Below are 17112 nucleotides of genomic sequence, written 5' to 3' on the forward strand. Positions count from 1 at the left end.
CCTCCATACACCCCTTTATTTCTACACTGTGTCCTATAAAAAGTTGCTGCCAATGCATTAATTCTTGCACGCACGTCCGCCTCCCTCATAGCCCACATCATGTATATATAATCCGTAATGATATACCCAATCGCATTCTCAACCCTTTTATTCACCCCAGTTATATCTAAACTTAAAACCCTCAAGACCTGCAACCCCCCTCCCCCCACTAACCTTAAAACCTTACCCATCCAAACCCTTATAAGTTCAATACAATCGCAAAAATATACCGTATGATAAATAGTCGCCAATCCTCCACAATCCTTGCATTCCCCATCCTCTCGTATTCCCTTATAGAATAAAACCATTCCTGACGGCAAGATTCCATGTAAAAATCTATACATAACTTCTCTGACTTTAGGTTTTAAACGCAATTTATTTAAACGCCCCCAAATATTATGCCAATCATACATCGGATAAACTCCTTCTACGGCCGCTACCAGAGCCTTACCATCTGCCCTATCAAGATTTCTCAATTTAATTTGCGAGTGATCCCTCACGTTTATGAAGACCCGTAACATTGCCTCACCCATCATGAACTCTCGACCCCCCCACCACCTTCGCATATCCTGATGTATCCTCTGAAGACCGTCTTCTTTCGCCCCCCCCCCTCCCGCTTATAACTATGTTTTAAATACATACTTATTATCCTCTTTTCGACATCTACAAGACCCAGCCCTCCACGGCCAACCGGGAGTGTGACAACCGCTCTACTTAACCATTCGCTCCCTGTTCCCCAAATGAATCTAAAAACACTTTTTTGTAACCTTTTTAATTTACAACGAAGTATCGGAAATATTACCGTAACATGCCATAGTTTACTATATAATAGCACATTCGTTGTTATCACCCTTTGTTGCCTGGTGGCTAAAGCTCCCGCTTCACACACGGAGGGCCCGGGTTCGATTCCCGGCGGGTGGAAACATTTCGACACGTTTCCTTACACCTGTTGTCCTGTTCACCTAGCAGCAAATAGGTACCTGGGTGTTAGTCGACTGGTGTGGGTCGCATCCTGGGGGACAAGATTAAGGACCCCAATGGAAATAAGTTAGACAGTCCTCGATGACGCACTGACTTTCTTGGGTTATCCTGGGTGGCTAACCCTCCGGGGTTAAAAATCCGAACGAAATCTTATCTTATCTTATCTTAAGACGCTTCAGAACACTATCAACGATACGCACGGAATTTATTTGTTGTGCTGACTTGATATCATTTACATAAACGATCCCACATATCTTTATTTGGTCCACCCTTTCCCACCTTTCAGCTACCATTCCTTCCTCACGCGACCCTTTTCCAAGATTCATATACTTTGTTTTCCCCATGTTGATCGTCATGCCAGTAGCCTTTTCAAAAACTTTCACTAACTTTTCTACCCGAATCAAATCCATGTTTTCTCTCACCAAAATCGTCGTGTCGTCAACATATCCAACAATGCCCGCTCCCCCACCCCTTACATTACCCATCCCATTTACTTCCAATAAAACCCTTATCCCTCTATAAAAGGGATCTTGAAAACAAGCAAAAAAAATTTGTGAAAGGGGACAACCTTGACGCAAACCCCTTCCCATCTGAATCCGATCTCCCAACCTCCCATTCACCTGCACACGCAAAGATGCCTCTTGATACATTAATTTGGCCCATGATATAATTTCCGCCCCAAACCCCTGCCGTCTCATTATCTTCCATAACGTCTCCCGTTCCACACTATCATATGCCGCCTCCCAATCTATAGGCAATACCCCCCCCCCTCCAAATCTTACTCTTTCTTCAATAAAACTTCTAATCATACCGTGACCTTCATACATAGACCTGCCCGGCACCCCATATTGTCCCTTGTCAATCACTTTGCCCAGGACTTTTTTTATTCTGTTGGCCAAGATCCTTCCAAAAATTTTATAGTCCCCACATAATAACGAGATTGCACGATAATCTTTAACCGTTAATGGCTCGCCTTTAGGAACTAGGACGACCACAGCCAACCTTTGTTGTTCCCCTAAAACCCCATCCCGCTTCATGATATTGAATAAACGTACCAAAAACCCCTTTAAAACGTTCCAATTTTGAATATAAAAGTCGCTGGGCAACCCATCTATTCCTGGCGCCTTACCCAATTGCACCCCAGATAAAGCCTCCCAAGTCTCACACTCCGTTATCGGCCCTCCCAACATCAAACGATCATGTTCCTCCAGCTCACACTGCACAAACCTACTGATTGACTGCAATGCAATTTCACTTATTCCAACACTTTGCGTTTTCAATTTAACCCAAGCATCAATATACCCACTCATACCCTCCGTCGTCATCAACACCTGATTCACTCTATACCCCTGCATACCTACCTGGACATTCAACCCCATTAACTCCATTGCTTTGCGACGTCTGTGTTGATTCCTCAACACACACGCCGACGGCCGATCTCCCCACAAAACCTCTTCGATTCCACCCTTAAGCCTTTCCCCATCAAACCTTTCGTTTTGTAAATTTCGTAGTTGCTCCTTAATTCGTTCAATATCTGTAACAGGATAATTAGCATTCGCTTGTACATAGCAGTCGCGCAACTGCCCCTCTAAATATCGTTGGAAACCATACTGTAACTGATTATATCTCACTCCCTGACTAATATAAAATTCCTTAATTCGCTTTTTGGCTATCATTTCCCACCAATTAACCAAAGCCACATCTCCAGGTGCTTCAACCACAAGGCGTTGCCACATATGCCCAAAAGACAAACGACTTTCCTCTCTCTTCAATAACTTTACATTTAATTTCCAAAATGACGGACCCCGTCTAGGCACGCCCTCAATATCTACATCCATTAAAACTCCTCTATGATCCGAAAAAACCACATTTATCACACTCACTCTCCGCACTGTAACCGCACTAGACACGTACATTCTATCTAATCTCGCCGCATAATCTCGTCTAATGAAAGTATGCTCCACATTGCCACCCCCCCCACACACATCCATTAAACCCACACTCGTCAATAAATCTCCCAGGAACCCCAAGCAACAACCCGCTCCTCGAGGCTCCACATCTTTTCGTCGTATTACACAATTCCAGTCTCCCCCTATTATCGCTACATTTGGTAAACTACGTAGATGATATACTAATACATCTTGTACAAAATGAGTTTTAAGTCGTACATCTCCCTCGGCCGGCCCATATACACCTACAAAACTTATATGTACTCTACCCCATAAACCATCCACCCTAATCACTCTCCCCTCCCCCCTTTCACTATGGCGTACTACAAACGGGCTATTTTCCTTTACCAGAATGGCGACGCCTCCTTTTAACCTCGTCGCATATTCCATATACACATCGTAACCATCTAATTCTAACTCATATCCAATTCTGTAATTGTGTTCTTGGATAAATACCACATCCACATCTAGACGCACCAAAAATTCATTAAACCACTTTCGCTTCCGCTCAGATCTCAAACCGTTAATATTTATTGTCAAAACCTTAAAGTCAATTAATGGGATTTTCCTTTGGTTCTAGGTATAGACTTTTCACTTATACATTTTACACCTCTATCCCTCTCCCCTTTTTTGGGAATCACCTTGATAAACTCTTGTTTCGTGGATGCACTGTTCCCTTTCCTCTGTACATCCGCCCAAGACTTTTTCCCTGGCCTTTGGGCAGGAGTAAGCACGTCGTCTGAGTCTGGTGGGGTCGCAGTTCGCTTTCGCGTCCTACCCTCCACCTGCATTGGGATTTCTTTAGTACCATCATAATGCACCTCCACTTCTGCTATATTTACCATCATACCATGCGACACCCCAGACTCGATGCTTTCATCCGTCGCCTCACCATGATGCTCAACCGATCCCAAATTTGCACCTGGTTCCTCCACACGGTTGACGATCGACTCGTCTAACAATACATCCAGTGCCTTCACTAAAGACGCCGCTACATCCTTGTCCCCCATAGTGGGCAGAGTCTCTTCAAATACTTTATTTATATCCAGTGATGGTGATTCTTCTCGCTGTTTTGCATCCTCCAAAGCATTCTCCTGCGCTTTTTCTACCTCTTCACTCCAAGATGTCCGTTGTCGAGACGGGTGAGCATAAGACTGTTCTCGTCCCTCAACTTCCTCGACCTCTTCCGGTTGTTGCTGTTGCGATATTTGGAGATTCCCACGACGCTTTCCACACTGTGCCGCTATGTGGTCATACGATCCACACAGCCGACACGTACGACGTTGCCCCGCATATGTTACATATACTTGAGTTCGAAATGCTTGCAACATAATATAGGACGGTATGGGATGGCGTAAGGTCATTTTGACTGAATATGTTCCCCCCAAACTTCCAGCATAAGGTCCAGCGGCCCACCGACCTGCAGAGGCCATATGAACCGTACCATAATTACGTAGTACATCTTTTATAACAAATTCATTCGCCTCAAAAGGCACATTCCTTATTTTAACCCATGTGTAGTGTCGTGATACATCATGTAGACGTACTGATACAGCTGAATTGACGGCTATAATGGTCTCTTGATACTTATCCACCACCGCTTCATAAACATTTGCTGACGTCATTTTAACGAAGATCCGTGTCGTCCCATTAAGTGCTACACCACATATCTCTTCATTTGCGATACCGTAGGTATCACGGATAATCGCCGGTAGTAACAAGTCCATCGTGGCTCCAGTGACAGCCCCACGGGTCAATTCAACGCAAACAGTGTTGATGCGCCTGTAGCTCTGCAGCGCCATGTTGGTAAATGAGCAGCGCACGTCCTCACTTCTCAATGGTTGTGACGAACTGAGGTAGCTCGCCTGAAAACAGCAGAGGGGTGCCGTGCACAACCGCACTCCACCGAGGTCAGGCAGCGAAAATATATCAGATTAAAGTTCCACCTGAAAAATGTGCGCCCTCAGCTGCTTTGAAACATTTAAGAAATGCAGGTATCTCAGAAACCTTCCCTAATGTTGACATAGTGTATCGCCTTTACCTAACACTTCCAGCTACTAACTGTGAAGGAGAACGTTCATTTTCCGTTTTGAAAAGAGTGAAAAACCAGCTCCGTTCAACAATGAGAAAAGACAAATTGTGTAACCTAGCCTTGTTGACCATTGAGTCTGATCTAACAAGAAATATTGATTTTCAGAATATAATTGATGATTTTGCCAATATGAAATCCAGAAAAAAGTTTATTTAAGAAGTGCCTGTGAATATAAACAATTCTTTACTTTCTTGAGTTTATATGATTTGATAGTCTTATGCATGATGCAATGATAACAATAATGGTCAGTGATTTATAAAGGGAATAATAGTGGTGTAGTGGTTATGCTGAATATAATAGGTACATGATGTCACTACTTTAATAGCCTAATCTAGTAATACTATGCTGTCTTGAGTTTATTCTCTTTAAAATGTATGATTTAACAAGATAGTTATAATGGCTGTTGGTAAATGGTTTTGGTTGTCTTGATGTACTTTCCCTATTAAATTTAATCTAAATAGCCATAATGTATTTAATTAGACCTTAAACAGGCTCACACCGACCCCCCCCCCTCCACCCCCAAGCTGGAAGGGGTCACTTCGCTTACCCGTAACTCAAAGGGGCCCCGCCAATCTGAATAGCCTAGGGCCCGGAGACTTCTTAATCCGGCCCTGTCTGCTTATAGTTATTTACTCAAGCCAAGCTTATATGCTGGAATAATGAAGTTAATCCCTTGCGGATTCACCTGCAGTGAGGCTAATTAAGTTACTCATGTGTGCAGGCGCTATATAGCCTGCACAAGTGAATAACTTAATTAACCTCACAGCTACACCTGGCGATGTGATACATAACTAATGTTGACCACCCATAACTACACTTGGTGATCTGACACTGTTGATGACACTGTTAACACAGCTACACTTGATGACCTCGCACATATGACCCTTCCTCAGCACTTCCTAATCTTCATCGGGGGGACGGTAGCGACGCCTCTCACCGTCGTCTCCTTAATGTGTATGGAAGGCAGCGACCCGCGGCGTGGAGACGTCGTCTCCACCACTATCTTCGTCTCTGGTCTCATCACCATCCTCCAGTCTACCTTCGGAATTCGGTGAGTGCCACACTAACGTCTTGAGCCACTCCTGTCGACTATCCAAGCTATAATAGTTGGGAGACTCCTGTTGACTATCCAAACTATAGTATTTAATATAAATGGTACCCAGAAGTTGATAAATGAGACACTGTTGAAACATTTGGGCATGTTTATTGTGGAACGTTTCACTAGCCAGTGGCTTCATCAGTCTAATACAGAGAAGAACGGTGGAAGATGAGTAGTAGTTTGAGGTAATCAGTCCCCCAGCCTGGAGGCAATGCGTTCAGTCCGCTAATCTTGATAAAAGTACAGCTTTTCAATTAGAGACATTTCCCTGCACCATGGGATATTACCCCATTCCAGACTACCATTCCTCCATTTCCCCCCAGAACTCTTCTTAAATCACAACCAAAGCTTCGTCTTGAAGCCAAACATGATGCCTTAAGCTGTATTGATAACTTAGTCACACAGAACACTCTTTCACAAATTATTTACGTTGATGGTTCTGTTCACTAGTCCACTGGTGCAGCTGGTAGTGCTGCTGTTGTCATACAGAGTGATGGCTCTCATAAAGAAATTGGAACACGCATCAATAACTGGGCCTCTACCCTTCAAACAGAACTGTTTGCCATACTCCTTGCACTCAAATGCATCCATGTATCTAAGGTTGACACTTTAATTGTAACTGATTCTCTGTCATCCATAAATGCTCTCAACTCATTAAGTATAAATTGTGGAAATAAATGGTAGAAAATACCGACACAATGGAAATATAAACACATGCAGTATAATGTGATCCTTTATTGACTACGTTTCACCCACACAGTGAGCTTTTTCAAGTCACAAATAGATCTACCTGGGGTGGAAGGGACGCGAGTATTTATAGTCAGGCTCAGAATGCTGAGGTCAGGTGGAGAATGCTGCATCTGATGATGTACCGAGTGGGGTACTAACCAAGTGGACAACCTTACTAAAACTTTTCTTCAAAGGACTCGCCGCATTCTGAGGGGCTCAGAACAAGGGAAGAAACTTCTGCACACCATCCCAAGCAACCCCAGACCTGCCAGAATGTACGGCCTGCCAAAAACTCACAAGCCTGGTATCCCACTGAGGCCCATATCCTCGGGAATAGGCAGTGCTCCCCACCAGCTGACAGGAATTCTCGCAAAACACCTCTCTAAACTCTTGGGTACTATCAGTCCAGCACATCTCAAACACTCGGGTGATCTTCTCAATCGCATTCGCAACATCAATATCAGGAACAAGAAACTTTACAGCCTTGATGTGACTTCCCTATTCACCAAAGTACCTACTACACAAGCCATCGATCTCTTGCGCAGGAAAATTGACGATTCACTTGATCTTCCCATTCCAGCCAGCGATTTCATCGACCTTGTTGAACTATGTGCTGGCTTTACGTATTTCTCTTTCGAAAATCACCTCTTTCAGCAGACTTTTGGACTACCCACGGGTTCGCCACTCAGTGCGGTCCTGGCGAACCTATACATGGAACATCTAGAAGCCGAACGTTTCTCCACCATTATTCCTTCGTCTGTCACCTGGCTCCGTTATGTTGACGACATTCTCCTCATAACTCCTAAACGCTTCAACGTTCAAGCTCTCCAAGACAAGCTCAACCAGGTCGAGCCTTCAATCCAGTTCACACTTGAAGAAGAAGTCGACAACACTCTTGCTTTCCTTGATGTTCTGCTCTGCAAAGCTGACCACGAACTTCGTTTTAAAGTCTATCGAAAACCCACCAACCAAAACGATCTTCTCCACTTCTACTCTCACCACGACACCAAAACTAAACGTGGTGTAATTATAGGCTTCTTCCTGCGTGCACTCAGAATCTGCAGCAATGAGTTTCTTGAAGAAGAATGCACGATAATTGAACAAGTATTTTCTAAACTCCACTATCCTCGTCACTTCATCAGAGACTGCAGACGACGGGCATTAAACATCTTCAACACACCCAGAGAAGACACTACCGAGAAGAGATACATAGTCCTCTCCACCAACTCCATTGCCAAACACGTTTCCAACATCTTTTCCAATACCTCATTCCAAGTATCTACCTCCACAACCACGACCATCAAGGACATTACCAGTGATAGACAGGACAAGCTTCCACCCTCTGCAGGGGTATACATAATCCCTTGTAATGACTGCAACAAATTATACGTGAGCGAAACATCAAGGGACCTCCAAACACGTATTTCAGAACACCAGTACGCAAGCAGGTCTGACGACACAAGGAATGCCTGTGTACAACACCATAATTCACACAACCACTTGATAAACTACAGAAACTCAAGACTTATCGCCACAGAAGACAATACTCAATACCGAAGAATCCTGGAATCATCACTTATTTCTATATCCGACAACTTCAACCAGAATAGTGGCTTCTATAACATAGCTGAACCACTTGCCAAGAAACTTCTTCATCGCTATCCCACATAAGAACACAGGAATGGAAGAACACTGTAGAAGGTCTGCTCACAAACTTATCCAATCTCCTTTCCAAGCTACCCAAGATTTTAGACTCTATAACCCCACTCGGTACATCATCAGATGCAGCATTCTCCACCTGACCTCAGCATTCTGAACCTGACTATAAATACTCGCGTCCCTTCCACCCCAGGTAGATCTATTTGTGACTTGAAAAAGCTCACTGTGTGGGCGAAACATAGTCAATAAAGGATCACATTATACTGCATATGTGTTTATATTTCCAAGTATAAATTGTGACATGCTTGTGTCAGAAGCCAGACATAGGTATGGTAAGATTGTGGACAGTGGAGTCTGAGTGCACATGCTGTGGATTCCATCTCACATTGGTCTTCAGATGCATGATAGAACTGATAAATTGGCTAAGCTGTATGCTTTCAAAGAGGGAGTAGATTGTTTAGGTAAGACACATATGCAACAGTTAGGTATCTTTATTATGAAACGTTTCGCCTACTGTGTAGGCGAAACGTTTCATAATAAAGATACCTAACTGTTGCATATGTGTCTTACCTAAACAACCTGTCGGTATTTTATACCATTTTAATGTTCAATCGAGGGAGTAGATTACAATCTTAGGTTGTCATTTAGCAGTTTGAGAACAATAATACGAAAAGAACTTCAAATGAACTTTATTGACTTAAGACTTAGGGAGATAGACACAAGTCAGTCCATCTATCATCATTCCATCATGCAGGAGGAGCCACATGTCTATGGTGCATCCAACAAGATAAGCAGACTCTTGGATGTCACTACTGCCCGACTCCGGCTGGGTTACAAGTATCTATGGCAGGTTAAATCACCACCACCAGATGTAGACAAAACGAAATGTAAACTTTGCCAGAAGGACTATTGTCACACATTGCGTCATTATGTACTGGAGTGTGATCAAATTAATGAATTTAGAAACAACTCACTCAGAAATGTTCAAGAAATGGCAAAGTATTTTATCCACAGTGGTATATTACAGACCATTCTGGAGAAATACCCTGACTTTGCTAGCTGTAAATAATGCATTACCATGTGTGTACTCACCTATTTGTGGTTGCAGAGGTCGATTCAAAGCTCCTGGTGTACTCGCCTAATTGTGGTTGCAGGGGTCAATACTCAGCTCCTGGCCCCGCCTGTGTGTGTGTGTGTGTGTGTGTGTGTGTGTGTGTGTACTCACCTAGTTGTACTCACCTAGTTGAGGTTGCGGGGGTCGAGTCCGAGCTCCTGGCCCCGCCTCTTCACTGATCGCTACTAGGTCACTCTCCCTGAGCCGTGAGCTTTATCATACCTCTGCTTAAAGCTATGTATGGATCCTGCCTCCACTACATCGCTTCCCAAACTATTCCACTTACTGACTACTCTGTGGCTGAAGAAATACTTCCTAACATCCCTGTGATTCATCTGTGTCTTTAGCTTCCAACTGTGTCCCCTTGTTACTGTGTCCAATCTCTGGAACATCCTGTCTTTGTCCACCTTGTCAATTCCTCTCAGTATTTTGTATGTTGTTATCATGTCCCCCCTATCTCTCCTGTCCTCCAGTGTCGTCAGGTTGATTTCCCTTAACCTCTCCTCGTAGGACATACCTCTTAGCTCTGGGACTAGTCTTGTTGCAAACCTTTGCACTTTCTCTAGTTTCTTTACGTGCTTGGCTAGGTGTGGGTTCCAAACTGGTGCCGCATACTCCAATATGGGCCTAACGTATACGGTGTACAGGGTCCTGAACGATTCCTTATTAAGATGTCGGAATGCTGTTCTGAGGTTTGCTAGGCGCCCATATGCTGCAGCAGTTATTTGGTTGATGTGCGCTTCAGGAGATGTGCCTGGTGTTATACTCACCCCAAGATCTTTTTCCTTGAGTGAGGTTTGTAGTCTCTGACCCCCTAGACTGTACTCCGTCTGCGGCCTTCTTTGCCCTTCCCCAATCTTCATGACTTTGCACTTGGTGGGATTGAACTCCAGGAGCCAATTGCTGGACCAGTTCTGCAGCCTGTCCAGATCCCTTTGTAGTTCTGCCTGGTCTTCGATCGAGTGTATTCTTCTCATCAACTTCACGTCATCTGCAAACAGGGACACCTCAGAGTCTATTCCTTCCGTCATGTCGTTCACAAATACCAGAAACAGCACTGGTCCTAGGACTGACCCCTGCGGGACCCCGCTGGTCACAGGTGCCCACTCTGACACCTCGCCACGTACCATGACTCGCTGCTGTCTTCCTGACAAGTATTCCCTGATCCATTGTAGTGCCTTCCCTGTTATCCCTGCTTGGTCCTCCAGTTTTTGCACCAATCTCTTGTGTGGAACTGTGTCAAACGCCTTCTTGCAGTCCAAGAAAATGCAATCCACCCACCCCTCTCTCTCTTGTCTTACTGCTGTCACCATGTCATAGAACTCCAGTAGGTTTGTGACACAGGATTTCCCGTCCCTGAAACCATGCTGGCTGCTGTTGATGAGATCATTCCTTTCTAGGTGTTCCACCACTCTTCTCCTGATAATCTTCTCCATGATTTTGCATACTATACATGTCAGTGACACTGGTCTGTAGTTTAATGCTTCATGTCTGTCTCCTTTTTTAAAGATTGGGACTACATTTGCTGTCTTCCATGCCTCAGGCAATCTCCCTGTTTCGATAGATGTATTGAATATTGTTGTTAGGGGTACACATAGCGCCTCTGCTCCCTCTCTCAATACCCATGGGGAGATGTTATCTGGCCCCATTGCCTTTGAGGTATCTAGCTCACTCAGAAGCCTCTTCACTTCTTCCTCGGTTGTGTGCACTGTGTCCAGCACTTGGTGGTGTGCCCCACCTCTCCGTCTTTCTGGAGTCCCTTCTGTCTCCTCTGTGAACACTTCTTTGAATCTCTTGTTGAGTTCTTCACATACTTCCCGGTCATTTCCTGTTGTCTCTCCTCCTTCCTTCCTTAGCCTGATTACCTGGTCCTTGACTGTTGTTTTCCTCCTGATGTGGCTGTACAACAGTTTCGGGTCAGATTTGGCTTTCGCTGCTATGTCATTTTCATATTGTCTTTGGGCCTCCCTTCTTATCTGTGCATATTCATTTCTGGCTCTACGACTGTTCTCCTTATTCTCCTGGGTCCTTTGCCTTCTATATTTCTTCCATTCCCTAGCACACTTGGTTTTTGCCTCCCTGCACCTTTGGGTAAACCATGGGCTCATCCTGGCTTTTTCATTACTCCTGTTACCCTTGGGTACAAACCTCTCCTCAGCCTCCTTGCATTTTATTGCTACATATTCCATCATCTCATTAACTGGCTTCCCTGCCAGTTCTCTGTCCCACTGAACCCCGTTCAGGTAGTTCCTCATTCCTGTGTAGTCCCCTTTCTTGTAGTTTGGCTTCATTCGTCCTGGCCTTCCTGCTTCTCCCTCCACTTGTAGCTCTACTGTGTATTCGAAGCTTACAACCACATGGTCACTGGCCCCAAGGGGTCTTTCATATGTGATGTCCTCGATATCTGCACTACTGAAGGTGAATACTAAGTCCAGCCTTGCTGGTTCATCCTCTCCTCTCTCTCTTGTAGTGTCCCTTACGTGTTGGTACATGAAGTTCTCCAGTACCACCTCCATCATCTTAGCCCTCCAAGTATCTTGGCCCCCATGTGGGTCCAAGTTCTCCCAATCTATCTCCTTGTGGTTAAAGTCACCCATGATCAGGAGCTTTGCCCTGCATGCATGAGCTCTTCTGGCCACTCTAGCCAGTGTGTCAACCATCGCTCTATTGCTCTCGTCGTACTCTTGCCTTGGCCTCCTGCTGTTCTGTGGTGGGTTATACATCACTGCTATTACCACCTTGGGACCTCCAGAGTGAAGTGTTCCCACTATGTAATCACTTTCTTCTCCGCTATCTCCTCTCTCCAGCTCATCAAAATTCCAGCGATTTTTGATCAGCAACGCCACTCCTCCACCCCCCCTGTTCCCTCTGTCTTTCCTCAGGATTTGGTATCCCGTTGGAAAGATGGCATCTGTTATCATACCTGTAAGCTTGGTTTCTGTGAGAGCTATGATGTCCGGTGATGCTTCTTTGACTCTTTCTTGCCACTCCTCCCACTTATTTGTTATTCCATCAGCGTTTGTGTACCATACCTTCAGTTTCCTTTCCAACACTGTGGTTTGGGGGGCCTGTGAGGGTGGGAGACCTGGTGGCACACTGTGGGATTCTATAGCTTGGTGTTGGGTGGAGGCTGTGGGTATGGATTGTAGGGTGTGTTGGGATGGTGTGATAGGTTGTATGGTTCTGAGAGTAGTTGTGTGTGTGCTTGCCCTTGCTGTTCTGTCCTGCTCTGACTGACCTCTGCTGGTTCCCTCCTTGTCTCTTTTCCTAGCTCCTTTCGCTTTTTTGTCCTCTCCCTCAGCTGCTGTCGTTCTGATTTTGTTCTGTCTCTGTCTAGGAACACCCTCTTGTACTCTTCCGAGTATTTCAATCGTGGTTTCTCTTGGAGGATCCTGTTCCGCACTGTTTCCGTCCTGAGAATCAGCTTGATTGGTCGGTTTCTCTCCTTCGAGTACCCCCCTATTCTCTGAAAATTTACAATCTCGTCCCTCTCTTCACCTATTTCTGTGATGATTTTCTCAATCTCCTTCCTTTCTTCCTGCTTCCTTTCAGTGTGTGTCCTTTCCTCTCTCTCCTGAAGCCCATGGATAAACACTGATTTTGCCCTTTCTTCCTCGCATTGCCTCACCCTCTGTGACTCTGGATCCTGCGTGTGTGTGTGTGTGTGTGTGTGTGTGTGTGTGTGTGTGTGTGTGTGTGTGTGTGTGTGTGTGTGTGTGTGTGTGTGTGTGTGTGTGTGTGTGTGCGCGCGCGCGTGCTTATGTGTATGCATATATTTGTACGCTCGTGTGTATATGTCTGTGCGTGCGCCCTCGTGTGTGTATGTGTGTGCGCACGTGCGCTAGTGTGGGTGTATGACCCACTTAATATTTGTATTTATAACTCATTACAATTGTGACCAGGTGTGGACGTATCAGTGGTTCATTACTTTGTAATTTATTCATGACTGTAACCATGTATAGGAGTGAGGCTGATTCATTACCTCTGTAACTTGCCATGATTGTGACCAGATCTACCTGGAGTTCATTACCTTTGTAACTAGTTCAGCTATCATAACTTTGGGGTCCAGTCCCTGGACCCATTATGTACCTTTGTAATCTTTTGACTACCGCCCACAGGATGGGTATGGGGTGCATAATAAACATATTAAACTAAACTTTTCAATTTTCAAAACTATTTATATAATAGTTGTCAGACACAGGAACATCTTGGAATCTTGATACGGGAATTCTTCAGCAATTGCCTAACCTGAAGGCATGACCTACTAGTGTATTTTTATTATGCTCCCATACCCATCCTGTGGGTGGTAGTCAAACGATTACAGAGGTACATAATGGGTCCAGGGACTGGGCCTCAAAGTTTCGATATCTGAACAAGGTACAAAAAGTAATGAACTCCAGGTAGATCTTAAGTTAGGTAAGGTTCATCAGGAAACAGGACAAGTGTTTACTGACCCGCAGCTGGAGCTCTTGGTCATCTGACTGAGGCATTCCACTGACTTACCCCTCCACTCCTTTAAAAATTATGGTTATTAAAACTATTATATATTTGGATACAAAGATAGCTGTATATAAGCTGACCGTTTTAGTGGTCAGCAACGTTGCCACTAATGCTTCAAAAATGTTTGACAGAAAACTAGCTAAAATATCTACCATCTCTTCGACTACTATTAGGAACCTGATACAAAAACCCAAGCATGATTCTGGCATAAGTGCAGGAATTTACACTATACCATGTGGGGGGTGTGACAAAATATATGTGGGGGAAACAGCCAGATCTCTGGACATTAGGATCACCGAACACAAAAATGCTTGGAGAAATGATGACCGTAAAAATGCGTGTGTTCAACATAGGGACGATGTTGGACACCTCATGAAATTCATTGAGGTTAAACTACTGATTAAAGAAGACGATTTAAGATGGAGAAAATGCACAGAAGCTGCCCTAATTGCTGTCAGTAACACTATAAAGCAAAAGTTCGATAGTTACAGTATCTCAAAATTGCTACTCAACAGGATATTACCCATTCTGGAAACTGCTGTTACGTGATGTCAACAGGTCCTTCTGTAGCCATCCGTCTCACCACCTTACTACTACTACTACTTACCTGACTAACTAAACTCACTCACTCACTCCTCTGCAGAACCTTTGGCTTTCATAGGGAGTGATTTTCATGTGCAGGTTTGGCACCAGTCCCTCCAGGACCTTCCAAGTGTATATCATGTATCTCTCTCGCCTGCATTCCAGGGAATACAGATGAAGGACCTTCAACCGTTCCCAGTAATTTAGGTGCCTTATTGTACTTATGCGTGCCATGAAAGTTCCTTTTACACTCTCCAGGTCTGTAATGTCTTCAATTTTGAAGGGGGCCGTTAGTGTAAAGCAGTATTCCAGCCTAGAGAGAGCAAGCAATTTGAAGAGGATCAGCATGGACTTGGCATCCCTAGTTTTGAAGGTTCTCATTATCCATCCTATTATTTTCCTAGCAGATGAGGTAGATACATTGTTGTGGTCTTTGAAGGCAAGATCCTCTGACATTATCGCTCCCAGGTCCTTCACATTTCTTTTTTGCTCTATTATATGGCTAGAATTTGTCGTATGCCCTGATATATTTTTAATTTCCTTGAGTTTTCCCGTATCTGAGTACGTAGTTGAAATTTCTCCTCGTTGAACTTCATATTTTGAGTGGCCCATTTGAAGATTTGGTTGATGTGCGCTTGGAGTCTTGTGGTGTCTTCGATGGAGGTCACTGCCATGGCAATCCGGGTGTAATCCGCAAAGGAAGACACGGAGCTATGGCTTGCATTTCTGTCTGTGTCCGAAATGAGGATGAGGAATAGAATGGGAGCGAGTACGTACTGTGCTTTGTGGAACAGAGCTTTTTACCGTAGCTGCCTGGGACTTCACTCTGTTTACTATTACTCTGTTCTATTTGTCAGGAAATTATAGATCCCTCTACCAACTTTGACTGTTATTCCTTTATCATGCATTTTGTGTGCTATTACACCATGGCCACAATTGTCGAAAGCTTTTGTAAAGTCTGTGTATACTACATCTATATTCTGTTTATCCTCAACAGCATCCAGGACCTTGTCATAGTGGTCCAGTAGCTGCGACAGGCAGGAGCGACCTGCTCTAAACCCGTGTTGCCCTGGGTTGTGTAACTGGTGATCCTGCTTCTTGGAATCCTCTCAAAGATTTTCATGATGTAGGATATTAGTGCTATTGGTCTGTAGTTCTTTGCAGTTGCTTTACTGCCACCTTTGTGGAGTGGGGCTATGTCTGTTTATAGTGTGTGTGGGATGACCCCTGTGTCCATGCCTCCTCTACATAGAATGCTAAAGGGATGTGATAGGGGCTTCTTGCAATTCTTGATGAACATAGAGTTCCATGAGTCTGGGACTGGGGCAGAGTGCATTTGCATGTCATTTATTGCCTTTTCAAAGTCTTGTGGAGTTAGGAAAACTCACTAATATTTAACATACTAAAATGTTCACCTGTCTTTCTCTTATCTGATAACTTTTCGTACAGTGGATTATGTGTGGTCAGCAGAAACAGCCTGGTTGATCAGGCACTGATCTACCAGGAAGCCTGGTCAAAGCCACGTAGAGAGTCGGTAATACTTAAATGTGATTTATGATCGGACCTATTAGGACAACCAATAACTCTAAAATGGAATACGTATTTTTGTTTTTTTGTTGAAAACAAATTATCAAAAATAATTTGTGAAAAAATCTCACACTTCTAAATGTATGTAACCAATGTGGTCAACCCGTAAATTAATGACATCCCGTGAAAACACTATATAATTAATTCAAGAACATACACAGTATGTAAGATAATTTTCTTTTGTATATGATTAGTGGCAAGAGAGCTGAAGGACCTGAAAAAAGGGGAAGGGAAGTATGTACAAGGGTGCCAGGAGGGATGGAGGGAGAGAGGGACCTAGGAGAGGGAGGGACAAAGGGAACTAAGGAGGGATGGACAATGGGAGAGAGGCAGCCTTCAACACTGAAGGGATGTAGGTGGCCATACTGTTACATACAAGGCTAATGTGGTCAAGGTCCCAAGTTCCACACTTGGCTCCACTTTGCAGTCAGCGAGAAGAGAGTTTTTACACAAGATGGGCAGCAAACCACTCTGGCTGCACTTGATCTGAGATTATTTATTCCTAGGATGACCAGTTTTGAACATGTTTGTACAGCATAATGACATTGATAACAATATTCGGTTGACCAAATTGCTGGCCCACAGATGGCTCCAACTTCATCCTATTCTCTGTTTGTATGTCTTATAATAATAAAAAGACTTTCAAATGAGATGATGTAGGTAAAAGCTCTTAGCTTATAAATACAGGTAGTAAAACCTCGACCGGAAAGTGAGATAAGAGTATACATATTCTTGGGAAAACTGTGCCAGAAACATGGGATAGGATGAGGTTTGATCTGAG

The 17112-nt window shown here is 44.1% G+C and overlaps 1 protein-coding gene and 1 non-coding gene across 4 annotated transcripts in view; one reads left to right on the plus strand and one right to left on the minus strand.

Moving 5' to 3' along the window:
* Window positions 1-6911, minus strand: part of LOC128684442 (uncharacterized) — a 39296-nt gene extending 32385 nt beyond the window's left edge. For both annotated transcript variants that reach the window (XR_011393357.1, XR_011393358.1), the window contains exon 1: window positions 6590-6911. This is a non-coding gene — a transcript (uncharacterized protein). The remainder of the gene's footprint in view (window positions 1-6589) is intronic.
* LOC128695393 (solute carrier family 23 member 1) overlaps window positions 5955-17112 on the plus strand; it is a gene marked incomplete at its 5' end in the record, with an annotated part of 47239 nt that continues 36081 nt past the window's right edge. For both annotated transcript variants that reach the window (XM_070095539.1, XM_070095540.1), the window contains 1 exon segment: window positions 5955-6112. In XM_070095539.1, the coding sequence (XP_069951640.1) occupies window positions 5955-6112 (158 nt within the window).

Source organism: Cherax quadricarinatus, chromosome 50 (assembly GCF_038502225.1).
Source record: "Cherax quadricarinatus isolate ZL_2023a chromosome 50, ASM3850222v1, whole genome shotgun sequence".
Lineage (NCBI taxonomy): Eukaryota > Metazoa > Arthropoda > Malacostraca > Decapoda > Parastacidae > Cherax > Cherax quadricarinatus.